The sequence below is a fragment of the Chiloscyllium plagiosum genome, chromosome 43 (genome assembly GCF_004010195.1).
Source record: "Chiloscyllium plagiosum isolate BGI_BamShark_2017 chromosome 43, ASM401019v2, whole genome shotgun sequence".
Taxonomy (NCBI): domain Eukaryota; kingdom Metazoa; phylum Chordata; class Chondrichthyes; order Orectolobiformes; family Hemiscylliidae; genus Chiloscyllium; species Chiloscyllium plagiosum.
In genome coordinates, this window is record NC_057752.1 from 1840216 (window position 1) to 1860215 (window position 20000).

Consider the following 20000-nt stretch of genomic DNA (forward strand, 5'->3'; position numbering starts at 1 on the left):
CTCTTGCTCATTATGAAGGGAGACAAGACTGTGTGAGGTGGCCACCTACTTTATTTCCTGTCTTCCAATATTCCTGTGGTGGTGTAGGGGACAAATAATTTACCCCTCCATTCCCACAGCACAGAAACATTTGGTCTCAGGAGGTCATTACACAGTATCATGAACTGCTGAGTGTAATTGTACAGAAGAGAATCACTCACAAGTTGTAAATCTTTTCATTTTGAAACTGAGAGAAAAACGAAGTTGCCTTCATTAAAATCTCAGGCATATGAGGGATTCACATCTGGCATTAATCGACAGTACTGAAACACTTCACGCTGTTAATTCTATCGAACCTCAGAGGTTTCACGTTTTCCCACTTGGAATTGTCCCCAATTAGTTGAGGGTTACTTGCTGTAATTTGTAGGCCTCCCTTGTCCTCACACTCCCAGATTTATACCATGCTTTCAAAATAGTCATTTTGACAGCCCTGGAACCTACTTAGGGCCAGGTTTCACCTTCATACAACCGAGAGGTTCAGCAGCAGTTGCCTTCACATTTGAAGAGTTCTTTTAGTCGTCCTTTCCACTGCCTGTCAATGCTGTATGGAACTTGTCTGTACTCTATCCCCCACCATATTGCTCTCATTCAGCCCAATCTTCATTAATCGACATCATTTCCATCCCTTAAAATTTCAAATCAACAATGCTCAAACCCTCATGCTCGCAGTCCTCACTACCTATCGCCAAAGTCTTACAAACCTCCTCAACAATCTTCATCCATTGGGTTTCTTGTGATTCCACAAGTCCAAGCTGTGCCTCCATCGAGAAGGACAAGGATAGGAGATGGATAGGAACGCCACCCCCTGCAAGTTCCCTCCGAGCCACTCATTGTCCTGACGTGGAAATCTATCGCCGTTCCTTCACTGACGTTGGGTCAAAATCCTGGAATTCCCTCCCTAAGGTCATTGTGGGTCTACCTACAGCAGGCGGACTGCAGCAGTTCAACAAGGCAGCTCACCCCCACCTTCTCAAGAGGCAACTACAGGTGGGCGATAAATGTTGGCCCAACCAATGATGCCCACATCCCAGGAACAAATAAATGAAGCCACGTAGGACGCACAATGTACAAGGCTCTTGCTAAATCTCCCTGCTTCCTTGGAGACCCTCCACCTGCCTCCATAATCTTCTTTTGTGACTGATCTCCAAATTATTTATTTGATTACACTGTGGTAAACTGCCTGAGATATTCTTTGATGTTAAACTTGCGAAACAAATGCAAGTTGTAGCTTTTACTGTTCAAAACAAACACAGACCTATTGATGTATTTGCATAGTGCTTTTACCAGAATGAAATGTCTCAAAGTAAACATGGAAAATCGGAGCGGGAGTAGGCCATTCGGCCCTTCAGGCTTGCTTACTTCAGAGGAATCTTCCGATGCAAATTGTGACACCAAGCTAATTAAAGGGATATTTGGACAGTTGAGGAGGTCAGTTTGAAAGACTGTCTAAAGGAAGGAAACTGAGGTAGACGGAGGTGTGTAGGGAGGGAATTCCAGAGATTAGGGCCTCAGTAGCTGAAGGCCTGGTAACTGTGCACTGATACAAATTGGGGACATTGAAGAGACCAGTGTTGCACACTAATCCTTGCTGAACAAATTAAGAATGAAATACCTTTTCTATTTATAGAACAGGCTGGAAGAAAGCAACGTGGCATTCTATTTGGTTCTTTGACTCTGTGTTTGGTTCCTACTGTTTGGACATCCATTAAATAGCCGAAACACGGTCAAGGCAAATGGCTGTGTTAATGCTGTTGATATGACCACTTATTATACTGTGCAAGAAAACAATATCTTCACTCATGACGAGGTGTTGTTCACTTGCGTCGGAAATTGTTCTGAGCACTGAAAAGATTAAACCCGATTATCACTTTAGATTAAATTGCCATGGTAGATCAATCAAATTGAAGAATAATTTGAGGCTTTAGCGCAGACGATCCTTTCCTCAATGAGCGATCCCCATGCAAAATAGATTTCCGCACAGAGTGTACAAATGTTGGATCATTTAAGAAACACTTGGATGTTCATTGGGACAGTGACCTAACGCATCCATATCTCTCCTGAGATGAAAGGTTCAACCTTAAATCGAACTTTTCCTTAAAAAGGGATTGACGCCCAAATGGGAAAGAGTTTCTTTTTATTACATTAGGGGCTAGAAGTCACGTTGCACAGTGCACATTTAATTGGACACTCCTCAGCTACCCAATGCCAGAAAATGCCGAGCAGGAAGCATGCTCATGTGCCAAGCATGCATCATATTGGCTGGGGACAATCCCGAGTTTTCTGCCTATTCAGAACCCTTTGTTGTGGCATCACAACAGCCTTGCCTGGTTAAAGGATTCCACAAACAGGTCCATGCCACAAGTTGTACTGTGTGGTAAGTACCTTCCTCAGTCCAAGAGATGACCAGAAGAAGAAAGAAGGACAATCGAAAGTAAGCATGGAAAATCGGAGTGGGAGTACGCTATTCGGCCCTTCAGGCTTGCTTACTTCAGAGGAATCTTACGATGCAAATTGTGACACCAAGCTAATTAAAGGGATATTTGGACAGTTGAGGAGGTCAGTTTGAAAGACTGTCTAAAGGAAGGAAACTGAGGTAGACGGAGGTGTGTCTCGCTAGCTGCTGCTAAGAGTTCTGCAGAGGCAAATACAGCGTCTAAGACACTTTTAAGGCTTCTGCTACAAAATATTCGTTTCCTTGAGGTATCCAAAGCCATTGGCTCCTAACTGGATGTGAATGAAGCCAGAACCTCCTAAAACCATCTCCCCAACTCCCTCTGCTAACCCTTCATTCCCAGTTTGTTCCAGCTCTCCAGAGCCTCACCACCCACTTTCCCCCATTCCCTTATCCCCACTCTGGATCCCATGGCTCCATAATCTCAACCCCCAAGACCCACCACCTTCCCTCCCCAAAGCCATTCGGCCCTTCAGGCTTGCTTACTTCAGAGGAATCTTCCGATGCAAATTGTGACACCAAGCTAATTAAAGGGATATTTGAACAGTTGAGGAGGTCAGTTTGAAAGACTGTTTAAAGGAAGGAAACTGAGGTAGATGGAGGTGTGTCTCGCTAGATGCTGCTAAGAGTTCTGCAGAGGCAAATACAGCGTCTAAGACACCTTTAAGGCTTCTGCTACAAAATATTCGTTTCCTTGAGGTATCCAAAGCCATTGGCTCCTAACTGGATGTGAATGAAGCCAGAACCTCCTAAAACCATCTCCCCAACTGCCTCTGCTAACCCTTCATTCCCAGTTTGTTCCAGCTCTCCAGAGCCTCACCACCCACTTTCCCCCATTCCCTTATCCCCACTCTGGATCCCATGGCTCCATAATCTCAACCCCCAAGACCCACCACCTTCCCTCCCCACCGAACATCAGTTTCCAAACCAAGTGCAATCAGGATCCCAGCATTTTCCAAAGTTCTCCACACTGGCACCCACATGGCTTGGAGACCACAATAATCAGCCCAGTGTTGTGGGGGTGTTTACAGGCCAGGGCAAAGTGTTGCTTTCAAACAACTCCAACACAATATGAATCCCTCCCAGATCGCAAGTCTTTCTTCCTGTCTCAGTCAAATGGATCCATTATTTCCCCCTGCTTATTTGAGCTCAGGTAACATAACAGTGCCCAATCACAAGGACTGGACACATTTTCCTCAACATTACTTACCTGTTAGGCACTGGAGGTATTTTCCTGTTCGATTTCAGTCAAGGTCAATAAGCTGAATTGCCTCTTTCTACACTGTTACACTTTTGCGATTCTGACGACTAACTATTGTCTTCCTTACATTGTATTTCACAGAATCCTTACAGTATGCAAACAAGCCATTCAGCCCAACAAGACCACACCAACTCTTTAAAGAGCATCCCACCCAGACTTACTCCCCTACCTTATCTCCGTAACCCTGCATTTCGCATGGCCAATCCACCCTAACCTGCACATCCCTGGGCACTATGGGGCAAGTTAACATGGCCAATCCACCCTAACCTGCATATCCCTGGACACTATGGGGCAATTTAGCATGGACAATCCGCCCTAACCTGCACATCCCTGGGCACTATGGGGCAATTTAGCATGGCCAATCCACCCTAACCTACACATCCCTGGGCACTATGGGGCAATTTAGCATGGCCAATCCACCCTAACCGACACATCCCTGGGCACGATGGGACAATGTAGCATGGCCAATCCACCCTAACCTACACATCCCTGGACACTATGGGGCAATTTAGCATGGCCAATCCGCCCTAACCGACACATCCCTGGGCACTATGGGGCATTTTAGCATGGCCAATCCACCCTAACCTGCACATCCCTGGGCACTATGGGACAATTTAGCATGGCCAATCCACCCAACCTGCACATCTTTGGATTGTGGGAAGAAACCGGAGCACCTGGAGGAAACCAGTGCAGTCACGGAGAGAATGTGCAAACTCCACACAGACAGTCGCCCGAGGGTGGGATTGAACCCGGGGCCCTGGCGCTGTGAGGCAGCAGTGCTAACCATGAAGCCACCATCCCACCCCGAATCTACCTGGAAAAAAAAACCCGAATTTGGTTTTCATTTTGCACCAATGTTTTGGTCCAGAAACGCAGCTCCAAGGCTGCTTCCCACACTTGACTTCAAAGATACAAGAATAGATTTTGACTGTTGAGTGCCCTCATTGCTGGCCATTCTGGCAACAAAGAAACCACCGTGGTTTTAAGGCCTACATTGGCTTCATTTGAATCCAACCAGCAATCTATGATTTTTTTTTAAATCGTGGGACATGGGCATCATTGGCTAATACATTTATTGCCCATCCCTTATAGCTGAGGGGGAAGTTAAGAGTCAACCACATTGCTGTGGGCCTGGAGTCACATGTAGGCCAGACTAGATAAGGATGGCAGTTTCCTTCCCTAAAGGACATTAGTGAACCAGATGGGTCTTTCCAACAATGGTTTTGTGGTTATCATTAGACTCTTAATTCCAGAGTCTTATTAAATTCAAACTTCACCATGGTGGAATTCAAAGCCAGGACTGTAGTGATTGTAATGAGGGCAGCCAGCTGAACATCATAGAATATGAGTTCCCTGATTAGGGCTGTTAATCCGGTCCAATCAGGGAGCGCTGGCTGACATAAAACAATGAACATCAGGGATATTAGGCCCCTAAATGCCTGACTCAGTCAGAGGCAGTGCTATTGTCAAAGGCTGCGCATTTGTAAGTAAAGGGTGATGCGTGATGGGATGTCAGCCTCTGAAGAATTATTTCACAGGCCGAGAACAGTACCTGAATTTAGTAATTAATAGTCGAGCAATAATACCACTAAGCTAACACCTCCCTATTAAATGCTAAATGAGTATCTTGAGATAGCTGTCAGGTTTTAAGGCATAGGACTGTCAGCCAGCTAGCAAGCTAGTGGCATCTTGTCCATGGGTCACACAAAATAGATGCCAACTGTTAATATATTGTTTTGTTGGTAAAGAGATAGGACCTAATCAACTAGGAACCAATTGTATGTGTAAATGTTCCAGTGGGCCACATTTCACGGCTGCACTGGAGCATCAGTGGGCCTAGGCAGTCTTCTGACTAGGAAGCATAGTCATTAGAGTAAAGATAGCGTTCTCATCTACCAGGCTTAAAATGATTATTTCAAACATCTGGGCGCCAAAAGATAACCAGAAATCATAATGCCAGCTTAGCTATGAGTCTCTTTGGCTGGACTGCCAATATGTGAACACTAATTTAAAGAAAAGACAATTGCATTTTCAGTTCAGAATCTTCTTTTAATCCTGTGTAACATTGCTTTGAAATACAGCCACTTGCTCTGAGGTAGACCAATACAGATCAAAACTGATATTCAAAAGACATGAAATAAATATTTTGCTCAGAATACATACCAATGAGGTAGAAATGGTTATAGTACAATGTGAAGCCTATACAAGGATAACGTTTCTGAAAGAAGTATTTTAGGAACCAGTGCTTTGAATACATGAACATGTTTTATCCTCATACATACCATCACTCAATTCTTTCAAAAAGTGACAGAGTCGAGAGATGAAAATCTGTTTGACAGTGATAAGGTTGGGTGTTCCATGTTTTCACTGCTGCGCACTTGGAGATCATAACCACTTGCTGCATAAAAAAAGATTTGCACGTCATCGTTGCATCGCTGCTCTCTGCTTCTTGATGTTTCTACAATAGGAACAGTTTCTCCCTGTCCACTCCTTCCAGTCCCCTCATGATTTCGAACACCAAGATCAAACGTCCCTCTCAGGGAGAACAGCCCCAGCTTCCCCTGAAGTTCCTCATCTCTATAACCATCCTGTTCTACCCCCACGACAGGATCTTCTCATTGTACAATGTTTACTTTGGCGTTGGATTTACTGAGCAATTCTACCCATGAATCCTCCTTTTTCGTTACCTCAAATTTCGTACCAGCCAGTTAATGAGACAGAGATGTACATATCGAGACACAGACAAGCCAAGGTGATGGCTGAAGTTTCTGTCAGGCTGAATGGAGGGGTGGGGCTACATCCATTAGGCCCTGTCCACCCCCCCCCCACCCCCACCCCCACCGATTCAGATCCCTGTCATCAGAAACCCCACCAATCAGAGGTCTGTGGCTCATCATCAATACCAGCGCTCAGGGAAGAGGTGGCTGCTGGGAGAACCACACCCATCAATAATGGGGCAAGGAGGGAATGAGTGAAGGGGATTTGGAGGGACAGGGGTGGCACTCTCCCTTCCTGATCCTGGGATGTCCCCACCCCCACTCCAACTGAATACACGATGCCTCCTTTACACATACCATCTCCCCTCACACCCCTCCCCATCCACCAGAGCAAATGCAATAGCTCTCACTGGTCACCTTTCTGAGGGCACAGGGGATCTCTGAGCCGTCCTGGACTAATGGTGCCGTCAGGGACAACGGATGTGAATCTGCTCATCAGGAAGTTAAATTATCAATGTTTCCTGGTGAAGGCTATGCCTAACTGAATCATAGAATCCCTACAGTGCAAAATGAGGCAATTTAGCCCATTGGGTCTGCATAGACTCTCTGAAGAGCATCTCACCCAGACCAAGCTCCTAACCCTATTCCCACAGCCAATCCACCCTAACCCGACATCTTTGGATTGTGGGAGGAAACCAGAGCACCCGGAGGAAGCCTGCACAGACACAGGGAGAACATACAAACTCCACACAGACAGTCACCCGAGGCTGGAATCGAACCTGGGTCCCTGCCACTCTGCTGCACCTATTTTATTTGGATATGAACTGTATTAATAATCTTTCACAAAGCTGCTAAATATCAGAATGCCACTCTGTCCTAATTATTTCACTGTTGGTCATTTTCAGTCAATATTCACTCAAGGAGCACAAAAGCCTTTACATTTGAATTAAAGATTAAACAAAAATGTTAGTTCTAACATACATTTATACGAATTAAGAGGAATGACTCAACCTTGTTCTGCCATTCAGTAAGATTATTGTCCTGTTCCACTTGGGGCCGCAAATCCACATTCCCACCTAGCCCTGATAACCTTTGACTTCTCTGCTTGTTTACCTCAGCTTTCAAAATATTTGACAATATTTTGTGAAACTTCCAGCTCTGGCTACCCACACAGGGTACAACTGATGATCCCCGACACAGAATTGAAACATAAACCCCCTTTTCGGAGTGTTCCTCATCTTCCAGTTAGACAAACAGAGGGGAAGAGTGAAGGAGCATTCCAGGAGTGTTATAACGCAACAGCACTCTGTATACCAACACAGAAAATGCTGGAGAAACTCAACAGGTCTGGCACCATCTGTGGAGAGAGAAACAGAGTTAAGATTTCGAGTCCAGTGACCCTCTATTTTCACACTTCTTATAATTCAGTGATGCCAGTAATCTGTTAGGAGAGAGATTAATGCACTTCTGGGGCACGTTGCATGATAAGACCATAAGCCATAAGAAATAGGAGCAGAATTTGGCCATTTGGCCCGTCAAGTCTGCTCCAGCATTCAATCATGGCTGATATGTTTCTCAACCCCATTCTCCTGCCTTCTCCCCATAACCCTTGATCCCCTTACTAATCAATAATCTAGCCATCTCTGTCTTAAAGTCACTCTACAGCCTACTGTGGCAATAATTCTGAGGCTGTGCCATTGGGTCCTAGTCTCTCCTACCTGTGAAAGCGTCTTCTTCATGTCCACTCTATCCAGGCCTCTCAGTACTCAGTAAGTTTCATTTAGATCCCCCCCCCACCCCACCTATCCTTCTAAACTCCATTGAGTACAGACACAGAGTCCTCAACCAGTCCTCATATGGCAAGCCCTTCATCTCCAAGATCATTCTTGTAAAGCTCGTATACTCCCTCTCCACATCAGCACATCGTTCTTTGGATACAGGGCTCAAAACTGCTCACAATATTCCAAATGCAGTTGGCTTGACCAGAGGCTTGGAACTATGATCTCCACAGTCATGGTGACAATAGTCTGGGTCTGCATGGCAACCAGAGTGGATCACATAAGTGCAGTCTGAACTACCACTATAATACTGAGAGGTGACCTCTGCCTATGCTGCAATGGAAACTGAGATAGTGACTACCGGACACTGCTTGATAGCTGGGCATGTCACCACTTCTGTGCTGGACCACTAGAGGAAGATGTTATGGAGTACCATCTCTGCTGTACAGTGCAGGAGACAAAGGTGTGTCTTGTATGCCACCCTCTCTGGCTGTGTGCCTGGCAAGCGAGAGGAAGCAATGTCAATGATCTTATTACACCGTGTTTTGGTGATACATCTGCCAGGGCTGAATGCCTGGCATATGTGGGCACAGTAAGGTGTGGATGGCAAAACTGGAGTGGAGTATCTGAATGTTAACCCTGAGTGCTGGGTGCCAGAGGGTGCTGCAGGGTGAGTGATAGGGTGTAGGACTGTGCTGTGCTCCATGGAGAGATGGGAGAGGCTGTTGGTGTTTTGGCTAGATGCATTCACTGACCTTGACCATTCACTGAGCTTGTTCCAGCACTGCTTCCAGGTCCTACAGGAGGGACACCAGGAGTTCACTTCTCTGGTCACTTGATCCTATTCACTTCACAGGATATGCCCAGAGGGAGACTCCATGCCCCTGTGGAAACACAGTTTCTCACCTTCTCTACCTTACTAAGGCCTTCAGGGCCTCAACCAAGAATGTGTGAACTCTCTTCTCAAATGGATGGTCAATTTGTCTTATTCCCACTTACAGACAACTGCATTACTGGCAATCAGCAGCAGTTTATTTTCAATTTCTGCAAATTCCTTTTAAGAGGGAATATGGAGTTTGGAAGAACATGGAATTATTCATTTGGAGAGTATATCCTGTGTTTTCTAAAGTCTTTCTGGGATGAATGGTGTTTTGCTGCCATTGTTTCCAAATTACCAGGAGCCGGTCGATGTTATGAGTTGCCACCACCATTGAATATTGTGAATTCTATCTTCAGTGCCAATGAGGTGACTGCATCTACACAAATGAAAAAACATCTCCCGGTTTGCAGGTCTTCCTTCTGATGTGATTCAAAACGTTTCAAGTGCAGAAGGTGGCCATTTGGCTCATTGTGATTGTCCCATCCCAACTTATTTTTTAAAACTTGCTCATGGGGCATGGACATCATTGAATGGGCCCAGCATTTATTGCCCCATCCCTAGTTGCCCCCTTGAGAAGGTGGGGGTGAGCTGCCTTCTAGAACCGCTGCAGTCCATGTGCTGGAGGTTGACCCACAATGCCTTTCGATGGGGATTTCCAGGATTTTGACCCAACCGGAGTCAATGTTGCCAACTCATCTCACCTAACTGTGCTTTTCCATATCTGTTTGTCTTTAAATTTTGGCGAATACGTAAGTATGCAGCTCCTTTACAAATGAAAGCATAATCGCTGTTTAACTAAGCATAGTAATATAGTGCTGAAAAGCAGGAGAAGGCTATTCACCCTTACAGGCTACTTTGCCATGGGTGATCTGGCTGTGGTTCTAAACTCCACTTTCCTGTCTCTCTCTCCCCACATACCCTTCCCCTCCTTGTTCACCAATTCTGGTAAATAATTCATTTTATGTTCTAATGACTCTCTGTACAAACAAACCCTCTTTGTTCAAGGGAGAATTTTTCATTGATTCCAACTGCAATAAAAGACACTGGGAACAGAGACACTACAACTCATTTTGAGATGCCTGATAATGCAATTCTTACTCCAATAACGGAGAATTGTCAGAAGGTCATTTCTGGAACGAAGCATGCTTAAAATAATTTGAATTTGTCTGCTGCTGGAGCAGTTTCAACACAATACAAGGAGGAATGGGTGTGATGGATTATTTTTGGATGAGGATGTCAAACGGCAGTCCCCATCTCTATCCAATTTGTGAAACGTAAGCCTTACCTTCATGGAGTTTAATCAGGACAAAGAGTTCAACTAGTAAAATTGTAATTCAACCATAAACTCAACTCTTAAAAAACAAGCAATAAGATTCCATTTTAAATATGCATCTCGTACATCATTAAACCCACTCTACTTAATCTGTATCTTTCACTGGAATACCTATTTCCTGGAAGACCAATTCATGTGTTCCTACATTTTCCAAATTTTGCCTTCTGTTTTGCAGTACTGAATGCTTAGGTATGTGAATATGCCAAAGGACACAAGAACTAGGAGCAGGAGTAGGCCATTCAGTCCCTCAAACCTGCTCTGCCATTTAACACAACAGTGACTCATCTCAACTTGGCCTCAATTCCACTTCTTTGCCCGTTCTGCATAGCTCTTCAATCCATTATTAATTTTAAAAATCTCCTCCTTCTGTTTACTCAATGTCCCAGCATCCACCGCACTCTGAGATAGTGAATTCTACACATCACAACCATTCAAGGGAAGTAACTCCTTCTCAGCTGTTTTAAATCTGCGACCCCTTATCCTAAAACATTCTGCACCGCCCCACAAGGGGAAACATCCTCTCTACGTCTACTTTATCAATCCCCTTTCCCATTTTATACACCTTAATTAGATCTCTCATCCTTCTAAACACTAGCAAATAGATGCCTAAACTGTTCAATCTCTCCTCATGAGACAAGCCTTTCATCTCTGGAATTAATCAAGTGAACGACCTCCAATGCCAGTGATTTTGTCTTTCTCTTGAAGGAATACAACTGTGCTTGTTAATTTATACGGACTGTGTCGATTTGTGTGGCGTAAAGGGGGAAGGTGATATAGACTTTGTTGTTGGTCTTGATTTTTTTTTAGATGAAAAACAACCTGAGCTGGTATAAGGATGAAGGTTAGATTTAGTTGCTTGCAACAGAGTGTCTTTAAGACAAAGTTGGATTGGGTCTTGATTGCTAAGTAGATTAAGGGTTTTGGGGAGAAGGCAGGAGAATGGGGGTTGAGAAACATATCAGCCACGATCGAATGATGAAACAGGCTCAATGGCCGAATGGTCTAATTCCATTCTTCTACCTTATGGTCGTATGACTTATAATGCAATAAATAGTTAGAAACTTCATCTCTACTTGATGCTCCACATTAAGGGGTTTTATATCTGTGTAAATATCTTTTGAAATTTATTTTTGAAGCTTATCTTCAGAGGAGTAGCAAAAGGCAGTGGTATCCTATTTTAGCAAACCAGTGACCACTGACAACGCATAGCCAGGCCAATGACAGGATTAAAATGAAAGCAAAATCCTGCAGACGCTGGAAATCTGAAATAAAAACAGCAAGTGTTGCAGAAGCTCAGCACATTTGGCAGCATCTGTGGAAAACAAAATCAGAGTTAACATTTCCAACAAAGGTCCTAGACCTGAAATATTGATGCTGTTTCACTTTTCATAGATGCCTTGAAAAGCTGACCAAAAACATGCCAAAACGTGGCCTGTGATGCAATTGAATTAAACATTTAAAAACAATGCTTACTTAACAATGTTTCCAGCAGGGATTTGAAATGTCACCGCTTGTACGTATTATTTTACTAATTCTAGGCTTGTTTCAATATATTTTGCTCTCCAATGCAATATTACAGGGTTTTTTTAAATGTAGAATTCTGGAACAAAAATAATATAACCGTGTTGTTTTAATCAGAAAATAAATGCAGTTTTTTTACGTATCCTGTACTTTGTAAAACTTCAATCATAATGAGAAGGAAAGGTAAAGTGACGCTGATGTGCTGTAACAGTGATGAATAATCATTGCTGAAGAAAAACCTTCTTGCTGTCGAAGTTTTTCATCTTGCACTCATCAGGACAAAATCACAAGAATACCACATCTCAAAGGGATTAACGATTCATACTGTAGGAGTAGAGGGTGCTGATTGGTTGGCAAGTGGATTCTGATTGGGAGCGGCATGGTCATGGAGAATGTACCAAGGAACAGTTAGGTGCCAAGGTTTGATTTCAATTCAAACTGGGCATGTCAACTCTGATTGGTCAATGCATGACCATAATGAATGCACCAGGGAAAAGCAGAGCCTCTTATTTTGTTTAATAGGACAACGCTCAATGAGCCTTACTGTTTGTAAAGCCCAAGACCCAACCTTGTGAATAATGAGCACTCGTAAAGTGTGTCCCACCCCAACTAATAATCTTAAACTGATTGTTTGTAGAATTCTTAGCCAACAATCAGGATTGTTGACCAAGTGTTGTCCAAGGTGCAGGTTCAGTCAGATGAAAGGTAAATTTAGAACTGATGTTAATCTTTACACAAACATATAGATTTCTGTGTAAGACAGAAAAGGGAACTCTTGCAATCACTTAAGTATGTAGTTGGATAAGGGGAGGAGAGAGGATAGGGTAAAGAGGCTGAAAAGGCCGAGTTCCAAAGAGTTGTCACTGGACATAGAGTCATAGAGATGTACAGCACGGAAACAGACCCTTCGGTCCAACCCATCCATGCCGACCAGATATCCCAACCCAATCTAGTTGCACCTCATAATTTTGTAAACCTCTATAAGGTCACCCCTCAGCCTCCGATGCTCCAGGGAAAACGCCCCAGTCTGTTCAGCCTCTCCCTATAGCTCAAATCCTCCAACCCTGGCAACACCCTTGTAAATCTTTTCTGTCAATCTTTCAAGTTTCACAACATCTTTCCGATAGGAAGGAGACCAGAATTGCGCACAATATTCCAACAGCAGCCTAACCAATGTCCTGTACAGCCGCAACATGACCTCCCAACTCCTGCACTCAGTACTCTGACCAATAAACATTCACTCTGTTCCTCTCTCCATAGATGCTGCCAGACCCGCTGAGTTTCTCCAGCATTCTCCATTTACCTGCAGGATTTTGCTTTTATTGGAGAGAGGGGTTTCCTGGTCTGATGCTCTACCATCTTGGGCGCAATGGGACTGTCAGCTTGGGAGTGGCCTCCTTCAATCACACTTTGTCTCCAGCCCTCCTGTGACATCAGTGGCGATGTTGGCAATGGTGGTGTGCGGGTGCAAACCTGGTCAGGAAGGTCAGCAGAATCCGACTTAACTGGATGCCAAGCTAAGTCTTGGTTTTTACATCACCCATAGCTGGACTTATGGCAGAATAATGCACAGGACTTTGGCCATTGTGTCTTTTACTGATTATTTACACCAAAAGGAATATGATGGAAGTGACATTTTAACTTTATCTTTCAAATTTAAACCAGACTCTCTTGATGAAACAAACGGCAAATTTTAATCTGGTTTTCTTTATCAGTATCCATGTATACTCTACTATTTGAAGTCACAGTGGAGATATGGTTGACAAGGGAAATTACCGTATCATTCTGGTGGCTTTCCCAAGTGCGAATCAATTGGAAAATGACTTTGAGCAGTTTACAAGCCAGAACCCACTTCCTCTTTATGTGCTGCAGAACTGGGGTTGAAGGCCAGCTTGAACACATGCTGGTTTCTCATAATTTCCAACTGCTGTTCAGGATGTGGAACTACTCAGTGCTGCACCCACTTCAAGGTGTAAGCCACGTGAAGAAAATGGAGCTATGAAAGTAGTTCCCATGTTAACATTTACCCATTATCAAGTGCCACAGACAAAATGTACTTGGCTTTGCAAACATAGACCAGGAGAAATAGTCTTGACTTGTACTCTCTGATTTGTACATATGCGAAATCAAATTTGTTTCCTTTAATTCATTTGTGGGATGTGGGCGTCGCTGGCTGGACCCAGTATTTATTGCCCCGTCCCTAGTTGCCCCCCTTGAGAAGGTGGGGGTGAGCTACCTTCTTGAACCTCTGCAGTCCACCTGTTCTGGGTTGACCCACAATGCCCTCAGGGAGGGAATTTCAGGATTTTGACCCAGTGACCCTGGAGGAATGGCGATATATTTCCAAGTCAGGGTGGTGAGTGGCTTGGAGGGGAGATGGTGTTTCCATATATCTGCTGTTTGTTTTAATAGTACAATCACCCATTAAAAATAAACAGGCTAATTCCTTTCAAATGACCCTGGAGGGGTGGTGTTGTTGAGCTGTTGTCTGTAGTCAATGTTCTGGAGGAGAACTCACAATGCCCTGAGGGAGGGAATTCCAGGATTTTGTCCCAGTGATGCTAAAGGAACAGTGATATATTTCCAGGATGGTGAGTGGCTTGGAGGGGAATGTGCAGCTGGTATGGTGTTCCTATTGGACTAGCGTTGATCCCCTGATTTGATGGTAAGGGTCGAGTGGAGAATACACCTGGACATAAAGTTACAGATTGTGATTGAATGCAATTCTGCTGCTGATGGTGGCTCATAGCATCTCACGATGGCCCAATTATTAGTTTCCAGATCTGTTCAAAATCTATCCCATTTATCTTGGTGGGCATGCTTAGTGTGAAGACAGGACTTTGTCATAACAAAAGCTGTACAGCAATCACTCCTACTTATACTGTTGTGGACAGATGCATCTACAACAGATAGATTGGTGAGGACAATGTCCAGTTGGTTTTCCCTTTAGTCATGGGACTTTATTGCCTGTCTCCAGTACCAATTTATCATCAAGGTGGCACAGAATGGTGGGCAGGAATCAGTTGGAGACTTCCTTCCCCATATTCGACCTAACCCTTCATGAGCTTCAGAGTCAATGTTGAGGGCTCCCAGGCAATTCTCTCCCAACTGTGCCACCGCAACTGCTGGGTCTGTCCTGCTGGTGGGACAGGACATATCCAGGGATAGGGATATACTCACTGAAACACACTTTACAATGTTGCTTGACTCGTCTGAGGGACCCTTGATGGTGTTAAGTTTCGAGGATGACCCATGGTTCCTATCCAAAGTAGGCCTGTTTCGTTTGTAAGCCGACAGAATGGATGCTGACTCTCATGTTTCTCATTCCTTAGCAGCCATTAAAGCTGCTGGACCCTGTTGTATCCTTGCCAATTATCCCCACATAGCACAATCTGCTCTCCTGGTTAGCCATCCAGAGCAGGAACTCTGATTGATTTCCCATTTCCCAGCCTAGCAATACTACCAGCTTAATCAGGACAATTAGCTCCTGTCTTTAATAATGTAACCAGCTAACCTAAAACTGCTTGATTGAATCTAGCGCAGAGAATTCACCACATACCTTTAAGCTAAATAGTCATAGTTGTCTTCAGCAGCTGAAGAAATACTCTCATAAAACAGCGCAATTTTAAGAGCAAAATGAAAACAGATTGTGTTTTACCCACAGTGGGACAAAACCAGCCAGCGTGTGCTGTTATCTTCACAATGGGGATAAGTACCATAACATCCAGAGAGAAATAGCCTACACTTGGAGTGAGCCAGTAGCAATACTTTTTTCAAAAATATGCAATTCTGATTAATTTGAGCTGCAATTAAATCAGAATTTATGAAGGTTTAAACGGTAACCAGTATCAGGAACATTACTACCACCTACAGAAGTTACCATCAGCGGATTTTGGAGATATTATCGAGATTAATACGAGGACTTGGGAAATTAGCATGTCCCTTTTCGGAAATCTCACACGAATCGCTCTCGGATTGGGAGGCGCAGGGAGCCCTGGATTTCAGGCCTGTGACTTCATCGTAATATCGTGGGAAGAGCCTGAAGCCGGGTTAATGCCCCGGTTTCCAGGCAGTTAAACAGGTGAATCGCGGGGCTCTCAGGGAGTCCACGACTGCTTTCGGGTGGAGAGCCGGCAGTTCGGGTCAGGAGGAGATCAATGCTGGAAAGGTTTGGAGGTTGAAGTTAGGAGTGAACTCTGGGGTCTCAGCGATGGAGATTTGCTCGTTTTCACATGTGTGGTGTTTAGCTCTGGTTTCCCCAGAGCTCATCAGCTCAGACCCTCACTACCTCATAGAAAATCGAAATTATAGCAAGGGCCAGAGGCAGGTGGAAGACACTCATTTGTATATGCAAATGGACTAACATCCGCTTCAGTGTGGGTGAAGGATGCCCCTGGTTTATCAAGATGGTATCTGAACAGCTCAGGCCATTCCAGTGCCCAAACAGCATCCTTGGCATCCAAACTGATCCCAATCGTGCTGTTCACTTTGTGGTACAGACCAGCTTCTCCCCACTGCTATTCCACCCGACCCTCACAAACGTCGCGGTCAGACACCAGTTCCGAATAACCTGCTCCACTCCATGTACAGCTTGAGTTCCTTTTGCGAAACGCTGGGCTGAACTTTGCAAAGAGCGTTTTCAAAGTCCTTGTAGGTGGTAGGCTGTAATGGTGCGGTCAGACTGTGCCCCGGTCCTAATGCTGCCTGTTGACAGAGCTGGATCAGGTCACTCCCAGAATACCCCTCTGTGTGCTCAACAATGGAGCTAATTTCCCCATCACTGAGGCAGTGGTCTTGTTGAGACAAACCACAGATTAAAATTTGACGCCTTGCAATGTTGTCGGGCGGAGAGATGTAAAGTCGCTTTACAAAGTACCTGTGTATGGTCTCCTCTATATCATCTGGATGCCTGGTACCTCCAATGACGATAATATGGTCACTGCTCGAGTTCATCACACCTTCCACGTGAGACAAGAGTTTGGCTTTAATGGAGCTTAGATGGTTACTCTCTTCACCCGCTGTGTTAGAGAGCATGGCATCGAGCTCATTTATAAAGATAACAGATGGCTGGCGGGATCGGGCAATGAGAAACATAGTCTGCAAGATCATCTCTCCATCTCCCTTCCACTTGGAGATGAAAGCTGACCCACTGACCTTGAGGAAGGTCGCCCCGAGACAGGAGGCAATACACCTTGTGAGCATTGTTTTACGCCCACCGCGAGGGCCGAACAGCAAGATGCTTTTGGGTGGTCCGTTTCCACCGCTGTACGCACCAGGCCTCATCAGGGGCCACAACACGTGCTCTTCAATCACTGCTTTCGCAGTATCCAGCCCAGCAACATCACCCCAGTGGACTGGAGGACCACAGTCAACAATTTCATTTGTTACAAGGTTTAAAAGCTGGGAATCTAGGTTCTTCAACTGCTCCTCTAACCCACTACTTGCCAGAACCGGTTCGGCTCGCTGGAGCTGAAGCTGGTGACTAAATATGAGGCCACGGTCATTGGCCATTTCTCGATTTATTAATGTAGGGGTGAATTTCACAAGCGCCTCAGTTGATCTTGATTGCAGCGCATGTTTGTCACGGCTGTAGGGTGGAGGCATCATTCCTTTGCTTTCCTGGCCAATGTATTTACCAATAAGGTCATCCACAACTCCTTGTTTCCCCTTCAATTCGACAGGTAATGCCTCATCATTTCTGCCGAAGCCATTACCTTTCGGGTCATCAGGAACTACATCAGCTGGCAACTGGTAAGAACCTGAAGTAGTCCTTTGTTGTCCGTAACTGTACCTTCTGTATCGACCAGTACTCTCAGGCTCCTTCGCTGCTGCGGCTTTTCTCGAACCATTGTTGACGGGCGACACCGAGTCAGGAGTCACCTTGTGGCTTTGGTAATCATAGCCAGAGACGGTGGAAGGTCGTGCTGAGGGGGGAAGAGGGAAAGGAGCCGGAATGCCTGAGGGGACGTACGAAGATGGGAGATGTGCTCCAGCATAACCAGGGCCCATGCTTGGTTGGCATGGGTAACTATTTGAAGGGTACGTGTGCAGTGGGCTTGCTCCAGCTAAAGTTGACCTGTAAGACGGGACTATAGTGGGTGTGGGGTGCACTGGCTGCAGAAGGCTCGAGCTAGTTAAAGGTGAGGAATAAGAGGAAGGGGCTGCCAATGATGTTTGGCTGCAGTAACCTGAGGGTAAGTAAGTACCATTGTAACCTGATGAATATTCTGGAGATGTTCCAACTGGGACAAGGCTCGATTGATGACTCGGGAGAGTGGTGGGACCACATACATGACGTGGATAGCGAGATTCAGAGTGACTATTGGTTACGACAGAGGAGCCACTTATCCCTACACCGCCATCAACTGGTTGGAGAGTGGAATTAGTTCCTGTTCTACTGCCAGAAAGGCCCTCATGGATAGAGTTTACAGAATATGCATCATCTACACTCAGTGACATTTGCCAGGTATCATTTTCATTCTTTTGTTCATGAACTGGCCCAAAAGATGCCTCTGCGTAAGCATTTAGCTCAGGTCTCTCACAGGAAGAGTTCACAAGCCCAGAGTATTTCTCTGCAAACTTCTTGAGCAGATTAGAGGCAGACAGTGCAGAAATGTCATCATTCGCCCACACATGCTGGTGACGTTGCTGGCTGAGATTGTTATCGTCTGGTTTGGGTGCTGGAGAGGACGTCGTAAATGAGATGTCGAGGTACTGCTCTGGCTTCTGGGCATGCTCCGGTGTCCAATGCATTTTCCACAGGTCTGAAAGACAACAAAAGACATTGTGACTGGGAGCTTCAAAGAGCAGAGCATTCAATTGGAACTGCCAGGTTATCCAGTTGCCTGACTGTCAGAGTTGGATGTCCCTAGGTACTTGCTTTACCCTGAATATGAAACTCCTTGGGTACTACCGATCAGGCACAGGAGCACACAGTTTCAGATATGAGCGCTATTTCGAGATGGAGGTGTTGTTCTCTCAATGTTCAGTGGCCAACCATCTACCTCACAGGGAACTGAATGACTACCGACAAGGAGAGTCCCAAATTAAGTTCAGCTAAGGGCAGGGCAGGTTATGACATGCAATGCACAATCTATTTACTCGACTTACATTTCCCTACGCTTTCTATCGATATAATTCAAAGGGTTTGGGGAGAAAATGGGAACAGGAGACTGAGTTAGATGACCAGCTATGACCGTGTTGAATGGTGGAATAGGCTCGAAAGGCCGAATGGCCAACTTCTGCTCCGAAGGCCCATAAGATATATGGCTGACATGTTTCGCAAAGCCATTCTCCCACCTTCTCCCTGTTCACCCTCGATCCCCTTTTCAATTAGGTGAAAGTGAGGACTGCAGATGCTGGAGATTAGAGTCGAGAGTGTGGCGCTGGAAAAGCACAGCAGGCCAGGAAGCATCCGAGGAGCAGGAGAATCCCCCTACAAGGGCTTTTGCCCGAAACGTCAATTCTCCTGCTCCTTGAATGCTACCTAACCTGCTGTACTTTTCCAGCAACACAGTCTCGACCTCTTTGGAATTAGCAACTTATCTATCGTTGTCTTAAAAACTATTTTTTTCTGCTTGAGTGTTATAATGTACCAAGACAGGGCTCATTGCTTGCAAAATATTCCGTTCAAAGGCCTAAGCTGATTGATTTTCAAAGTAACTGGCTCAGGGTCTAGGCTCTGGATTAGTGGTGCTGGAAAAGCACAGCAGTTCAGGCAGTAAAATCGATGTTTTGGGCAAAAGCCCTTCATCAGGAATAGAGGTATCATGCAGTAACCATATGTATGGACTGAGATTCCCTCCCCGACTTGAACAAATATTCTTCCAAAACTCATTGTTACTTTTTACAGCAATCCACCATCTTTCATTGTTTGGTCCAGCCCACAAGCTATTTAAAGATTAACCTTGATTCCAGGACTTGGAAGTTATTCCGAATCAAATTATTTTTACAATGCAAGAAGGATCAATGCACCCTGATATTTTTTTTATCCCAGATTAGTTTACAGTTTACTTCAGG

General features: G+C 44.9%; 1 protein-coding gene across 1 annotated transcript; it reads right to left on the reverse strand.

Annotated features, from left to right (window-relative positions):
• Positions 1-16529: 16529 nt before the first annotated feature.
• LOC122543257 (fidgetin-like) lies at positions 16530-18734 on the reverse strand. The gene has a single exon (XM_043681728.1). It carries the CDS (start codon positions 18732-18734, stop codon positions 16530-16532), a length of 2205 nt encoding a protein of 734 aa, XP_043537663.1.
• Positions 18735-20000: the final 1266 nt, after the last annotated feature.